Source organism: Barbatula barbatula (genome assembly GCF_947034865.1).
Source record: "Barbatula barbatula genome assembly, chromosome: 20".
NCBI lineage: Eukaryota > Metazoa > Chordata > Actinopteri > Cypriniformes > Nemacheilidae > Barbatula > Barbatula barbatula.
Window position 1 is genome coordinate 18855570 of NC_136783.1, and position 17062 is coordinate 18872631.

A 17062-nucleotide genomic window follows, 5' to 3' on the forward strand; every position below is an offset into this window, starting at 1 on the left:
CACAGAATATAATTTTTATCCTTTGAACAAATATGACATGTTTTAAGTTCAATGCCACTTTGTAATATTTTCTCACCTTTTCAAGCAAAATACTGTTCACTCTATATGTTTATGTAGATACGACATGACAGAGCAGGAGAGAGTGATGATGTATTTGATTCAGTTCTTTATTTGCTGGAGCTTGCTACCTGGTGAACATGAGTTATTATAGGTTTGATGTTTTGTGCGGCGTGTACTGCACAGCTTCAACATCACCCCTGAGAGGTGTGCAGACAAAACAAAAATAAACGGTGCTCTGCAATACAAGCACACAATTCAAAGTGCTCTGATCAAGAGTCTGTATTTGTTGTCCAGATTTGTTGCTCGTCACCAAACAACATGTTTGGCTTGTTCGTCCACATGCAGCCTCTGTTTCCATATTGCAGTCACTCATACGGCGGCCTCAACGTCCGTTCTGCCTGATGATGACAAGAACGACTGTCATTACAACCATTCTGCCAGACCACAGGGAAGCAGGCATGACAGCGTGCAGTCCATGACATTGCTCAGTAAGGCATAAATGTGGCATTTATGGTTTTCTTATAAATATGTCATTAGAGCGTCCACCGGTGTCAAGCTACGAGCCATGTTGCGTTATGGCAAACATGCGGAGATCTTCGTATTCATAGTGTGGTTGGATTTGTGCATGTATGGAGTATTCTGTGAAGAGTAAATGCAAACCGAGGAACCAATAGACACACACTTTCTCTGTTTTACTGTCATCCAGTTTGAAACAGAGGCCTACAGTAAGGCTTCAATGCGGCTTTCCATGCAAACAAACATCGTAGACATTTGGACAAGAACAGAGCGTACATTTGTTTTGGATATGTGAGAGGGGTTCACTTTTATTAAAAGCATTGAAATTTAACAAGTAGCTAACCAAAAAGACATGATGAGAGCTTAAAACTTTAAAAACAAAATTCCTCCGCTGCGAGGAAGTGACGGTAAAAAACATATCACATATGTACAAGCCGGATGAAATTATTCAGATGTCAAGCGTACACAAACACGTCTCTTTCGACACGCCACAAGCTCGCAGTCATGCAGTCGTCGTTGCAGCATGCTGACATTGAGACTGGGATGCATAGTCGCAGGTTGCAGCTGTTTTAGCCTCTCTCACATCTCCAGCACTGCGTACGTGTGTTGAGTAAGAAGGGGAAATCTGAAGCAAGCGCAAAAACTCTGAACTGTTTGTTTGTGCACAGGGTCCAAAATTTACTTCGAAACACCAGCAAACGGGTGGTTGTGAGACAAAGGATTTGACAAGTTTATTTTAAAATACGCCTGACGGGGAAACCTAAATAATTCAAAGAAATGATGTCATTGTTTTGCTGTCCCATATTTGTGTCGAAACAGGCATGATGTCTCATTTAAGTGAGTCTGGCCAAACGTCATCCAAAAATTTGATTTTGTATCTGATCAATTTCGCTCTGGCGAAATGTTTTAGTGAAAAAAGAATTAGTTTGGCTTCCCATGAACTTACAATAAACACATTTCTACTTAAGTAAAAGTTGTTTAAAGAATAGTGGTTGATCTTTAATTTAGACTCCCCAAGTCTCTATTTTTATTATTTATTTATTAAACCCATGCCATGTTTAACTCATCAAAAAAGTTATGTTTTCTTTTGTTTTACTTTGCGTGTGATAATTTTGGACCCTACGTGTACAGTGTGAGAGAACCGATCTAAATGTGCACCAGTAGCGGTTGGGTCTCGCTCATGGGAGGCTCACCCTCGGGCGGTGGCAGCTGGTACACCACACACAGTGAGGAATACAGGCAGCCCACAAACGACATCAGACTCGCAAAGTACATCACGCCCTGGGCCCCACCCACCAGCGATGTCAACGGGCCCATCGCCACGGAAACCAAAATCTGTGCCAGGAAGTACTGGCAGCTGAGCAGGGAGATGTCCATCCCCATGCCACGCCGGGTCCCATCCTCGGATGAACCGCAGAACTGCAGAGAAGCATACGTGGAGATCAATGGTATAAAGCCACATTTAAGAAGGGCCAGAAATTAACCCCTTTTTTTTTCAATGAAGAGGTAAGTGACAATTACACATAAAGCACCTCCGCATCAAGTTTGGCAATTGGGACAGGCCCTAACAGGATAAAATGACTAACCATTTTAAGAACTTCACAAAACGCAAACACAAACACGGCAGTCAAGTAGAAATTGAAGGGCTTTACAGGAGCTTCATAAACCGCTAAATATTAATTTCTTAGTATTTTGTTTTTTGACCTACAAATATATAAACATTCTTAAATAAGTCTTGTTTTCTGAAAAAAAACAATTATGTGAGTTTATGTTTAAAACATAAAAAAACCTGCCAATGGGGTAAGAAACATAAATAGTTTTTCTTTCAGTCAAGTTTATTTTTATTACCCTTAACCAATTTCCCTTAATTTTAAGCATAAACTCACTTAATTTTGCACAATTATTTAAAAAACAAGAATAGGCCATGTGGCTTCTCAAGAAAATACATCTTGATTTATGAATGTTTCAATATTTTTACTGTAAAACAAGACGAAACCTTTTTTTGCTGTGTAGCTATTGGTCTATATCGTCTATAGTTTGTATGAAAATCAGACTAGTCATTTTATTAACATTTTGTGTTCCACACAAATGAAATAATCTTTTTAGAAATAACACGCAAGCGAGTACATAATGGCAGATCTTTTCAGGCTGTTCTTGTTCTCACCTGAGGGCTCTGGTAGTATTCACAGAGCAGAGAGTAAGGCAGCGTGCACAGAGAAGAGAAGAGGACTCCATACGTCACACACAGAGACAGCACCACATAAAGGTTGGTGGAGAGCGTGGCCAGTCCTGTGCCCAATCCAAAGGCCAGGTAGGCGAAAAAATACAAAGAACGCAGAGAGAATCTCTCCTCCAGCTTCTCAAGAATGGCTGTAAGATGAAGAAAAGCAAATAAATAAATGTTGATGTCAAACAAGATTTCTTGCAGATTTCATGGTCACAGACCTGAATAAAACGCAGCACTGAAGGCATAAATGCACATTCCCCAGCAGCCCATACTGACGCCTGCGTTATAGCGCTCGTACGCCTCGGAATCGTGGGGGGCCTTTGGGTCGCCACCAAATACCACTTCACCCATGAAGTCAGTGTAGAAGAGCAACATCCCCTCGAATGATAACCAACCTACAACACACGTGGAGAAGATCAAACTAGTGTATTTGTGTCTAAATCGATGAGCTATTGAAAACTCATTCCTTTTTATATTCTTTTCACATATCCGAATAACAGTAAACTCATCCGAACAATTGAATACCACAACTGTAATCTCCTCCAGCTTCTCAAATGTTCAAATGTAGGAGCACTCCTTGCCGAAAATTAGCAGAAATGTTCTCTTGTCATTTTCTCAAGCACTTGAGGTCTTATTGACTGCTTTTTCCCTCATTGGTACAAAAATACTTTTGAAGGAAACTATTTGTTTCGCACTAAAATGCGCAAAGGCGCAATTATTATATATTTTTCTACAGAACTCATTTCAAACAGCTTTGTGCTTTTAGATCAAATCATGAGAAACATTTCACTGACGCTAAACTTCTGACATGGTCTTCAGACATTTTGTATACAAGAAGCCAATGAAATTTCAAACATGTATTACCCAGAAAATGGTTGGTGCACAGGCTTCGTAAACAAGGAGGCATCCTGTAGATGGCAGTACAGAGCAGATTTATTGAGATCTGACTGTCTGCTGTCTCTGTAATGCCAATGAGATCACTGTCATATCGCAACCCATTCAGCAATATATTTGCCACCTTAAATAAAAAACAAACAAACAAACACGTTTCAGAGATCAAATACAAACACCTTATATATATTTAAAGGGTTTAAAACATGCATTTGAATCTGTTTCAGAACCTTTATATAGCAATGCACTTCCAAATGATAATAAAATAAAAATGAATTGCATAATTATCAGGCATACTCAATAAAAAGCATTCTCTGTCCCCACTAATACATCCTGCTTTTGACCACCATTGGCTAACAGCTTATTATTGGAAAGCTAATGGCTTTTCCAAATATTATCCACATCTGTTTCAAAAGTCGTATGTCAGCACAGGAAAGACAACTGCATACATTTTAGGGGAATAATGTTATATTGTGATACAAAAAATGTCGATATGCATTGTAAAGAAAAATATGACATCTGTTTAATTCTATTGGTTGAGCGGCCGACAAGTGATCTGCATTAACATTTATGTCTTAAAGTCCCTGTGAAACCGGAAATTGCGATTGTTTTTAATTCCGTATTCTGACACATTTTCGAGTGAAAAGGAATTTCTAAGGGTAAAAGTAGTGGGGGTGGCTTGCATGTTTCACTGCGAATTGATTGGATGTGAAAAAACAGTGGTTTGATTGATTTTTAAATGAAATTTGAAGGGGAGGAGTTAACGGATGCTCCGGCCAAGCCGTCTAATTTACGTAATTTTAGATGGACAGTCATTTCAGGGCGGAAGTATATTTTCAGATTTTCACTGAAGATTATGAGGGTACATGAATTTGAAAAATACCCTAATTGATGAGCTATTTATTATAACCAATGCCATATTTCATGAAAAAATAAGAAAAAACAATTGCACAGCGTAATTTAATGTAATTCTAAATGTATGTATATGAAATAAATTGTAATATAAATGATGTAAATGTTGAATCCTGATTAATCGTTTAATTTACACAGAAACAACGCAGCACCAGAGGTGTCTTTAAACTGATGTGGATAGAGCAGTATATCAGATATAGATCATACACTCATTCCATAGGACTGCAAGATTAAAACTAAATCATTGATGCTGATTGCCCTCGATGTTGTCATCTTGATTATTGCTTTCAGATATTAGAATACATGAAAGCTTTTTACATGCCACTAAACAAGCTGAAATGCGTTTATTTATATTTTTTTTGCCGTTTTGATTCTCTAAGGAACATAAACATCTGTTATTCAAACGGGAAATATATAGAAAACAAAGAACACCCAACATCACTGAATCACTCAATGGCTTCAGGTTAAACAGTAAAGAGTCTGACTACTCTAATGAATCTCTTTCTTACTATTTGAGCGTGAATAATTCACCGGTGAATAATTTGAACGCCTTTGATAGGCCAGTATATTCATACGATGAACTTGATTGGTTGTAATGTTCAAAGCTGAAGCAGAGCAAAAACGCTGTCATCCACATCCGGTCAATTTCACCTATTTTTATTTAGATAGCGACTGTCGAAGTTAGTTTTTATTATGCAGGGACCTTTGTCCCCTTTTATCTTGAATTTGGAGGGCAGTTGTTGTCCTTTGTTAATTTCCGTGATGTTAAAAGTTTATGCTGGGAACAGATACTAGAGGTGATATCTATTAATAGAGCCTAACATTAACACAATGGAAATGTTTAGGAATCCTTAACCCAAGGGTAAAGTGAAACTTATGTAAAATACGATGCTTCCTTCAATTTGTGTTCCTAAATTTTGCATGAGTACACCTGCTTACACCGTGGCTACACCAGACGCGACTGGAAACGCATTAGAACCCATTATAATGTACAATTTTGTCCACACTGGATGCGGTGCGGCAAGACGCGACAAACCCATTAAGAACAATCACATTGTCATGTCGCATCGCGCCAGTCGTAAAGTTTTTATAACCTTAGATCAATATAAACATTTAGGCATAACATAAAGGTGTAACTTTAGAAACACAGGTAGATAGATTAGTTCTATAACAAGTTGCGTGTACAACAAAAAATAGTTGAATTTTTGCTTTATTTGTGTAATTTTGGTTAAAATATTGCAATCCCGCAATCGCATATTGTACCAAATCGTGAGCTTAGTGTACACAGTATATAAGTTGTTTTTTTACATGATACGACACACCTGTTGACTGAAGGTGACAGTGCGTCTACGGCCATTATCCAGCCCACCGCTCGGGCCGATAAGCGGGTCTTCCATTAAAGCCAGACTCTGAGGGCGTTTCAGTATCCCTGAGGTACTTCCTCGATGTGACCCCGAGGCACCCAGCAGGACTTCATTACACTGCTCCGCAGGTTCAATTGCTTGTTTCTGCTCATTAACTTGCAACTCCTCTGTTGCAAATAACTCTCCATTAGGCTGTGAGAGTTTGTTTTGCTGAACTAGTTCATTCGTGCTAGGCGTTTCACTTGATTGGGGCCCCTGAGGTGGAGGCGTGTCCCCTGGTGGCAGAGACTGAGCCATTACGCCCGATTCTAAAGGCAGAGGAGTCTGCTGTCCAGTGTAGCACTCAATCAATACTCTGTCTATATAAGAGGTGCCAAAGCTGGAAGCAAACTCATTGATGCCCGTAAGTGAGTTGTCTCGGCTGATGAAACTGCCGTATTTGGGGGTGAGAGGACTCAGGGGGGAGATGGGGCTGGTGAGGCCGGCATAGAGCCGTGCGTTGGCGCTGCTTGAGCGGCCTAATGGATCCTGGTAGCGGCGACTGGAGAACTGACTGCTGTATAGTGCGTCCTCTTCATCTTCACCGTCCGGGTTTGTAGCTGCTCCGGGAGGCGGGGGCGGGGACGGCGGCAGGGGTAGATTGGGGCTCTTGAGGGTTCGATTGTTTCTCGTTTGAGGCTGAGATGGCCGTAGAGGTCGCTCAGGAATACTTGTGAGGGTCATAGCCGTTGCGGCGACGAGGGTGATGCTGGTGAACAGGTATATGACTCGGAGCTGACCGCCCATTGACTTTCCAAACTCGGTTTGGTCCCAGTTAATGCCACCCACGATGTAGCCGAACCCGCCTCCGAGACCTTCATTACAGAGGCGACAGTAATTTTATAATCTAGACGTATAAAGACGTTGATGTATCACACAGCATGACAGAAAAACATTCAAAGTCAGAAGCGACATGGTTCAAAACTTAAATCCATTGTTGGTAAGTAAGAGGCAGATATTTTACTCTAACCTGCTAGAAGGGCGTGTATGTTCAGTCCTCTGTCCTGGTCCTCCGGGCTACACACATCCATCATGTACGCATGACTGGGGTTATCAGCCGAGTCGGCACTGAAGTCCATCAAAACCACACCACACACCGTCAGCACGATGCCCCACTTATGATCAATGGTGGTATCCGCCACAGCTGAGCCGATATCCCGACCATTCAGTACCAGCGTGAGACCCAACAGAGCTCCTGGAGACACAACATATGTATTACAGGTTACAAGGAAACACCCCCTACAAAAGTATACTTCAAGTTTGTTTTATTAAGTTTACTTAAAATTCAAGTATGTTTTTCAGCATACTTTATGTACTAAGTTTACCAATATCAGTGTACTAGCAATGTAACACTCTTTGATATCTTTGTGAGTTAAAAACAGTAAACACAACTTAGAATACTTCACAATACTTTTAAGTACATCTCCATCAAAAAGTACAGTAGACTAAAAAAGTATTAAACACGTATAGCCTACTAATAGAACACTTGAATAAACTTTGTTTTTACAGCCTTATGCCCCATGTACACCACCAGCAACATCCAGTGACAAAGCGAGGCAATGTCATTCATTTCAACGGAGAGCCAGCGAATTCCGGAGACAGTAACCGTTGGCGACAGGAAGTAGGCGTGTCTAGCGACATGACAAAGTTGAGATTTGCTTTATGTAAATGATGAGCGACTTTCAGAAGCGACTACCAATATGTAGTAAAGCAGCGGAGCTCAGGTCGTCCGTCTCTAATCGGTTACTGCAGGGTTTGTTAATAAATGTTACAAGAGCAACCAAAGCTAGTAATGAATTCTAACCACCTCCTGGCAAGAGACAAGCGACACAGTCGCTGGCGGTCTGAATGCACGGTCAATGATCTCACTGCAAATCTCAACATTGTTGCGTCCCTAGACACGGCCACTTCCTGTCGTCAACGGTCACTGTCACTCTTGTCAAGTTGAAATGAATGACATCGCCTCCCTTTGTCGCTGGGTGTCGCTAGCGGTCTGAACAGGGCATTAAAGCCACTTTGTTTGGAATTGCTCACCTATCGCCAAAGCGAAAATAAAAGGTCTCCTGCGACCAAAACGAGACCTACATCGATCGCTCCAGGCTCCAAGGTAAGGCTGCAGCAAAAATCCTAAAAGATACGAAAGAAAAAAGAACTAAATGTAAGATCATACTGTAGCTTTTACTGTAGGATGAGACAAGCAAAACGATTTAGTAATTGGGTTCTTTTTTCGCCTCAATCTAACTGGTTAACTCCTGGCATAACAAATGAAATGTTTTTCTAGATCGTATAGCCGCTTACCTAAAATTGGACTGATAAACCATACAAGACTGTAGAACTGATCGGGCAGCCCCATCTGTAGAAGTACAGGTGTGACGTACGCCGTCTCCATAGCGTAACTGAACTCAATACCAAACAGAATGCATCCATTGAAGAGAAGCTCGTGGAATGTGCGTCTCGGAGGCAGCTCGCTCAAGTCCAGCTGTTCCAGAGGGCACGGGGTGTTCGGAGGTGGAGGCGGAGACGGTCGGATCAGTTTCCTTCGTTTGGGGTGCCTCTGGAAGTTGTTTGCTCTGTGACTGAGATGCCGTGTTGTAGACGATGGGAAACTAGATGTCTTGGACAGCGTCGGTCTCCAGGTGCCATCCTGGGCGGTCCCAAACTTCCCCCCTGCAGGACTGGACAACAAGGGGTCGCTCGGGGTGCCCATTCCAGGAGATGACATTGCACTAAGCCCTAACTCACACTGAGAAATCCAGAGGGGGGAAAGTGTCAATGAAAATTTCAAGGAAAGCAATCGATCACCTCTTAAGGACACGGCCAGCACAGAGAACACTCAGGTCGTGATGACATTGACTTGTTGTTGGGCATATAAACAAGACAATCATATGTCGATCCGTGCAAAGTGTCAGAAAGGAGGTTTTAAAATTAAATGAGCAAAACGGCATTGAGGTCAGTTATATGACACTTCCCCTCGTGCACGATGTACTGCAACCAATGCGCAGCTCCTCTGTCAGGATGCGCATTGAACATGTGGTCTGTCCATAGCTGAGAAAGCAAAACGCACAACTGCACCTTTTTCTTCACACACTTCTGAGAAAAACACCAGGATTCTGGTTTTCTCTTTCACCTTTTTAACGCATACATGAACAAAATCCTTTATTCATAACAGTGTTTAATAATAGATGAAAGGCTTGGAGAGGTAAACATGTTTACGTTTTCTCTCGGACCAAACTACCCTTCGGAGGAGACCACATAATCTGATCATTTGCATACAGGGTGAAGACTATACGACGCATACTCATTGTTCTTTGAGAAGGCATGCAAACGCAAACACAAATAGTACCTTTGTCGGGAATGCTTTTCATGTGTTACTGCACGAGGTCAGATCGACGTAAGAACGGCACATCGTGTTGACGCTGCTTGTAAAGGTTTCATATTTTTGTGCCCTTTTTGGCGCAGTCATCTCACATTAGTTATCACTCGTCTCTGGTCTTCCCCGGTGCTCGCATCTCTCCACCTCTCGTCCATCGTCTCTCCCTTGTGACGTCACGTCATGGCCCCTCCCGTGCGCCGATCCGCAGCATCAGCAACACTCGAACGAACTTGACTAGGCCTACATGCATTTCTTTAAAACTCATGATGGTGTCTTGAATGATAAATGTAAAACTTAAAGAAAGTACGTGTTTAAGTTTATTTATTTACAATGACCACATACAAATCGATTCAATATCATAGAAAAAAGTACACAGGAATACAACTTAAGGCTAAAATAGACTACAAGACTTTTGCTCAGATTTCGCCTAAATTTTCAGCCTGGACTTGTTGCAGAAAGTCTGTGCCAGATTTGATCAGTTAGTGGGTCTGAAACTTTTAAAAAGTCTACAAGTGTGTCTAAAAAAATATTGTAGTTCAATTTTTTTAATTAAAAGGATTTATCCACTTTAGTAGTCTACAATATAATAGCCATATAAACGTGGCGTAATTATAATAATAAAACATAGCAAAGAGGCATTGACAGAGAGTCAAGAAATTATGATGAGAAGAATTATTATTAATATTTCAGTAAAGTTCATTAAATCTATGTTGTTAGTGTGGTCTTTAAACTTATGAACTGTGTATGGACTGACAAAAGAGTTACATGAGGAAGCAAGTTGACAACAATGCAATAAATATTTTGGGTGCATCAAAAAGCGTGTTCGTTAAGATGCCAGCAGACAAGCTAATCCAGCACAAATTAGTGCATAAAAGGTCACCAAAATGAAGTCTTTGAACCTCATAAATAAATACTACAGGAGGAGAAAAACTGCAAGGTCCACTTTTTGAAAAAAAGAATCTCCCCTTTCAATAGGCTGGCTACGGACCTGTAGTTTGTTCCAGCCATTACAATAAACATATAGACAACATAAATACAATACACATTATATAAATATATCACACGCTTATCCGAGTCAACGAGACAGAGGGAAGTTCTTTTTAGATCCTTTATAATAAGTTATGATTTACACAGAAAGGCAAAATTAACATTCATTAACAACATTAATCAATGTGCATCATAAATTCCACGAATGAACGAAAAGGAAACAAAAAGAAAATAATAATAATAAACGCTGTAAAAATCACACTGTGAAACCAAAATCCATCAACAAAGAATATACAAATTAAGCTTTTGTGCTATTCACCTCGTTTAAACAATTAACATATAAAAAAACTCCTCTTGAAAAACAATCAACCTCGGGGGACTTTAACATTTTTTAATTTATGAATATAAAATTTCAATAAAAGCAGTATATTATTCACCATAAAAGATGTATTTTTGCTTTTAATTATCAAACCAAATTGTATATCCTCCCATGATAATGTTCTGCTGGAGACTGAGGGAAGGGCATAAATATTTGGAATGGAACGCAGCCCCTGATTCCCTCCGTTCACAAGCAGTGCCCTTCGAACTGAACTTCTTCACTCCCTTCGGATTGGAATGTCCCTTAAGATGGCGGAATACCCTGTGAAGTCCACTTCGCAGTCCACTTACGACCAAATGGAACGCACCCGCTATTTATAAACTACAAAATGACGTCGAATAGTGCATAAGTGCGCACCGGGGTATTTCTAAAATCGTGAAAATATTGGGCGTGGCTTTCGTCTTTCTCTGCGATTTGATTGGATGTATAAGAACAGCCGTTGCATTTTTAAATGGAATTTACAGCAGACTGACAGTTGAAAGAACGGATGCCAATTTCAAATGAAAAGTCACTACAGGAGGGAAGTGCATTTTCAGATTTTAACTAAAGATTATAAGCGCACACGAGTTTTTAAAAGAGAATGACCCGCGTTGATAAACTATTTACAATAAACGCTGCAATATTTCATGAAAAAAATTAATTGCAATATTTCATTTTACTGGGACTTTAAGGAAAAAAACTCACAATGCCCAACCAATTAACATTTACAAATATTTTTGTGTAAATTGTACTAAACATCCTGGGTTTTCATTCCTTAAAGGACAAATATAAAGTGTATTGTTGCACATGTAACCCCACAGAACTGCCATTGTCACATTTATGTAATACGCCCCGCCTCCCGACCGCATGGTCTGGCTTCCCGAGTCCGTGATTGGCTGTTACACGTGTCACACGCACCAAGTCTTACACAAGTGGGCGTGTGTGTATATAACTGATTCGTGTGTTTGTGTAAAAGAGAAACATCGAGACATGTCGTCCGTAAATTTGACCAAGTTAGGAGCCAACCTGCTCAAAAACGCCACGTCTGGAGAGGTAATTTACCTTGTTTATGTAGATGATAGTTAACAAAGTGAATGCGGAAATGTATATTGCGAAATATGTATAGTGTGCTTCATTTTATGGTTTCCTGTCGGGACATCATTTTTGTTGGCTGGTGTCTGTACTGTGTCATCATATCTGCATCAGGAAAACCATCAGAAATAGTCTGAGTTTATTTTGTGTTTGCTGTCTGAGATATCTGCATTAAAATGTGTTTTAAACATCTCTTAAGTTGGTTGGGTCACACCCCACATGTGTATCTGTTGATATGATCAGAGTCCAAAACAATCAAAATCATACACACTCAATAAATGAATCTATTCCACATTATCTGTATTGGAAAAAGAGTCTCCATTAATGTTTTTGCCGAAGCACTTTATAAGATGATGTTTATTATTTAGTTTCTCTGTGTTCTCTTCAGATGGTGGAGGTGGGCTCTTTCTGGCGTGAACAGACGGTGGTCCTCTTCTTCCTCCGGAGGTTTGGATGTCAGGTGTGTCGGTGGATGGCCGCTGAGGTCAGTAAACTAGAGAAGGACCTGCAAGCTAACGGTGTTGCTCTGGTTGGTGTTGGACCTGAAGAGATGGGAGTGAAGGAGTTTAAGGATGGAGGATTTTTAAAGGGTGGTGAGTATTAAAGTGTAATTTTGTCATGAATTACTCACCCTCAAGTTGTTCCAGACATGTATACATTTCTTTGTTCGGTTGAACACATTTTGGAATAACGTTAGCAACCAACAGTTATGAAGCACCATTGACTGCCGTAGTAGGACACATTTAAATGGTAGTCAAAAGTGTCTCAACAGAACCAAGAAATTACTAAAAATAGTTTCCTACCATGACAGTCAATGGTGCTTCAGAACTGTTGGTTGCTCACATTATTCCAAAATATCTCTCTTTGTGTTCAACCGAAGTCATTTATACATGTTTGGAACGACTAGAGAGTAATTCATGAAAGAAGTTATATTTTTGGGTGGAGTATCCCTTTAAAAAGAGTGTACTGTCATCATGAGGGACATAACACTTGTGTGCGTATAAAATGTAAATAATTTTACTTCTAATTTTCTTACTTTTGGATTTGGGCTTTAAACCCTAGTAGAGTAGAATTTAAAGATCGTAAACCCTAAACCTTCATTGAATTTGCATTAATCTCTATACATGCTAGTTAATCTGTTAATTTGTTACCCATGCTTGTGTTTACTTTGGGTTTGCCGCTGATAAAAAGGTGTCACAGGTTTCTTCCTGCTGCTGTGAAGCTTTGACTTTCTTTGTTTCAGAAATTTACATCGATGAGAAGAAACAATGCTACAAAGATTTAGGCTTTAAAAGGTATGAGGGTGACCGTGTACCGTGTCATAACTTAAGTGTTTATCACGTTTAACCCAATATTATTTGTATATTATTATTATTATTATTACTAAGAAAACATTCTAAACACATCAGTCAACCAATATTTGAGAAATGTTTTAAAATGAAATGCATGTTATAAAGATGTATTAAAATAACATATTCATTAATACTTTTGCTCATACAGGTACAATGCCATAAATATAGTTCCCGCTGCAATGGGAAAGAAAGTACGAGAAATTGCCTCAAAGGTATTAACGATTCTTTACCAAATAATTGAATATAATTTGACTGTAGATGGATCTCATTTGTTATGAATGTGTGATTTGTCTTTATTGTTTTGACGGCTCACTTGACTACAACAGCCACATTGTTTTCATCAAAGGACTTATTTTAGAAAAATCATGTGATCCCAGTTTATCCTTCTTTTTTGAAGGCCAGTGCAGAAGGAATTCAAGGAAACTTTAGCGGGGATCTTTTGCAGAGCGGGGGCATGCTCATAGTCGCCAAAGGTAACTTTAAGCATTCCTTATCGCGCAGTGTAATAATATTCATAAAGTTTCGCAACTTTTATTTTATTACTTTAAATTGGCCTCATGGTGTAGTTACGCAAGTTGCACGATTATGGACTCATACATTCCTCTGTTTGCTTGCAAAACAGCCTTAGAAGGAAATCATTGAAGTTTGTCACTAGAGGGCAGCATAACTTCACATTTTAAAAACCCAGCACTTGCAAAACTGCAGCTGAGAAAACTGTTAATTTTTAATAAAACGTGCCTGTGGCAAAGATGACATCTTGCGATACTAGTTTTTGGGTCGAGACATGTTTTCAAAACATCCAATTTGGATTAAATAAACTATTGTAGATTATATGTAATTTCCTTGAGTTTGATCACGATCTCAATCTAAATCTTTCTGCAGCATAAAATCTCACAGAGAACAAATGATCTCTTTTGTCTGTTCAGGTGGAGAGAAGGTTCTGATGCATTTTGTGCAGAATACGCCAGGAGACAATGCATCACTTGAAGACATCGCCAAAGCTCTCGGGATTTCAGTCAGTGTTCAGGCTGGTGAGAGACCACAGGTAATAGAGCACGATAAGATGTCAAATTCTGGGTGGGCTTCCGTTGTTTCATAAACCATCAAAAATTTATGTAAATGTATATTTAATTAATGTTAATATTAATAGTTACATTTTATTAGACACTAGCCAAATACAGACCGGAAGTTAACTGCAGTCTCGGCGCGCACGTCTGATGAAACTGTCTATTCTTGCATACTATCCATGTTATTTTAAATTGATGTATTTTTAAAAACCAGTAAAATGTTCCTTGCAATATTTTTTAAAGAAACACAATACAGTTTGGATAAAAAGGATCTGCTGAATGTAAATGCAATACACAAACACAATCCACAATTTTTCAGTGTGTATGTAGATGCTGAACCCGTGAAGTGATTGTGTGGGGTAGAACAGAAATCCGTTTTCTCCAGTGATGATAACATCTCCTGGTTTAGTGTAATGTCAACCGGCCTGAGGCTCAATGATGCACCTGGCCGTGAGCTTTCGGCAGACCACACCGACCACTGTGCCACCCCCCGCCTGCTATTTTTGTTACAGGGGATTTTACGCAGACGCATGGTTCTTAATGTCACGGGCGGTGTGATGTATGGGTTTTACGGCAATGTCCTGCAGGAAATGGCACTGTTTTCTTTCTCTTGAGAAGTTCAAGACCGAATGAACATGTTTATTGTGGGCACATAATGCATTGTGGGTCTTAAAAAAGAATTGAAGAAGCATATTGAACTTCCTCTAAAAATCCCCTGAGAAGAAATGACATTACGAGTAGGAGTATAAATGTGATGCTGGTTAAATGTTTTAGCCCCCATATAGCCAATACTTCATCACACGCTTTTATCAATTGCAGCTTTATTGATGTTAAAATACTTTCCCATAAACCAGTTTTTATTCCAAAACAGTTGGAGATTTAAGATGGTGTAGATTAAAGATGCAAGGTTTAAAAATAGTTTGTGTGTTAATATGAAGAGATTTCATTCTTGCTTGTACTTTCTCATCAAAGTAAGTGGCTTCATGAATAGTACAATTTTAGTATCTGGCTCATTCATGTCGACTTTAGTTCTGTGATTCATTTCTGGTCAAGTTATTTATTTCGTGCTGCTAGTGGAAGAAAGGTAAATGTAAAGATGCCTCCTCAAAATATGTGGCAGGTCTTCGTGAAAGAGTTTGTCGTTTTGTCATTAGTTTAGTTTCATCAGTGCTGCGGTAAAACCTTTTTCAGAAACATTCATTGTGTGGCACCACACCCCGACAACTTCCATCAGATCAAAAGAATAAACATGGTGTCAGTCAACATGAAATCTCAAAGCAGATCGGCCCCAAGAGTCTTCTGAAGTGGGTCATTGTTGTACCACCTCAGGAAGGAAAGAGCCCAAAAGACATGATGACGTCACTCGTGTCAAAAGATTCTCGGATGAAAAGCTTGAACGTTTATATTGACAGATATTATCTAGTTGTAAATGATCAATTCTATCTGCAAGCACGATGCTGAGCGGGTTTGTATTCATGTAGGGAATAAAGAAGCACAGCTTGTGCTTTAGATTCTTGATGTACTTTTAGAGAAGACTTTAATAGCTTTGAAGTTGAATAACAGGACGTGTCGCAGGTCTGTAGATCTTCACCTTTGATGCCACCTCCCGTCTCCTGGTTTTAGACCGGGTGGGAGTGCAAAGGTTGTTTCATACAGACATAAATGTTGTAACATACCCACCCACGAACGCTATTCCGGTTGAAAATCCTGGACCTGATGGACAGTAAAGAGACTCATGAACTTCTATCGATTGAAAACACCCTTTTTTATTTGGGCAAAAATAATCTTCTGGTTGTAATTTTGACCTTTAATGTATAGAAAATTAGTGGACACGCCATCAGCTACTGCCCATTTTTAACAGTTTTTGTCATTTTCAGTGTAACGAAGATGTTTGCACAAGATAGAAGATTCAGTGATCTTGAGGTGATGACAGAAGAACTCAACATTATGATGGATGAAGATCTGCTGTTGAAGATTAATGCATTCTTTTAAATCTGATACTCATCGAATGTAAAGTTGGATTTTCAAAATGTAATTATTTAAGATTTTGATTTATTGATTATTTCTGAATGTATTGATTATGAATCTCATGAATTTCTGTTTGTTAGCAATGAAGCTCTCACGCTCGCTGTGTTATGAGGGCTTGTGTTATTTAACAATGATCTGCCTCGATCTTCAAACTCCTGACAAATGTGCTGAAACTGCTTTAAGATGTTATTAATCACTGAAACAGGTTTACATGTGTGTATTGTGTCATAAACTGTGTATTAGATTATAGATGCTCTGTTTTTTGTGATTTTCTAATCATTTCCAAAATAAAAATGTGACATTTTGACGTATACATGATTTAAATATATATATATATTCATATAATCCGTTTGTCTTTTTGTATTTCTGCAGGAATTTACATTAGAATTTAGTATAACACATCATAACTTGCCTCATTTATAGTTAAAATGATAAAAGTTTATTATTAGGATGTGTTGTGTAATAAAAACATGTTTTATTGTTATTATATGCAAACATTTACAATGTCGCCGAAAGGCACAAATTCCTTTTCACAAAAAAAAACAAATGCAGAAAATTGATTTGGTGCTTTACATAAGTTTATTTTTTAAGCTTACATAGTTTCTTTTAAATATGACAACTACTGTTTCATGGGGTTAAAGAAGCTACTTATTAATATTAAGCTTGAACAATCAGTATTGGCAGAACGATATAATTACAAAGCATTCACTTAGAAAGTATTTCAAATGTATATATTGTATCTTAAATCAACATATAATATCAATAACAGTCAACAAGTCTATGTACAGAATAAGAG

General features: G+C 39.0%; 2 protein-coding genes across 3 annotated transcripts; one reads left to right on the forward strand and one right to left on the reverse strand.

The window, feature by feature from the left end:
• Positions 1–156: 156 nt before the first annotated feature.
• On the reverse strand, positions 157–9557 carry slc45a1 (solute carrier family 45 member 1). Of its 2 annotated transcripts, XM_079483594.1 has the most exons (10): positions 9353–9557; positions 8308–8752; positions 8044–8136; positions 6980–7204; positions 5929–6824; positions 3668–3821; positions 3022–3198; positions 2741–2946; positions 1770–1995; positions 157–458 (listed from the first exon to the last, which is right to left on the reverse strand). In XM_079483594.1, the coding sequence occupies exons 2-10, from the start codon at positions 8729–8731 to the stop codon at positions 430–432; spliced, it is 2430 nt and encodes an 809-aa protein (XP_079339720.1). In that variant the 5' UTR covers positions 8732–8752; positions 9353–9557; the 3' UTR covers positions 157–429. The 2 variants fall into 2 exon arrangements, with proteins under 2 accessions (XP_079339720.1, XP_079339719.1); XM_079483593.1 differs by lacking the exon at positions 157–458 and having other exon boundaries at positions 851–1995.
• A 2083-nt stretch (positions 9558–11640) lies between these two features.
• On the forward strand, positions 11641–16579 carry prxl2b (peroxiredoxin like 2B). The gene is made up of 7 exons (XM_079482738.1): positions 11641–11780; positions 12208–12412; positions 13063–13114; positions 13320–13383; positions 13569–13644; positions 14098–14216; positions 16116–16579. Exons 1-7 carry the CDS (start codon positions 11718–11720, stop codon positions 16140–16142), a joined length of 606 nt encoding a protein of 201 aa, XP_079338864.1. The 5' UTR covers positions 11641–11717; the 3' UTR covers positions 16143–16579.
• The last annotated feature ends 483 nt before the right edge of the window (positions 16580–17062 follow it).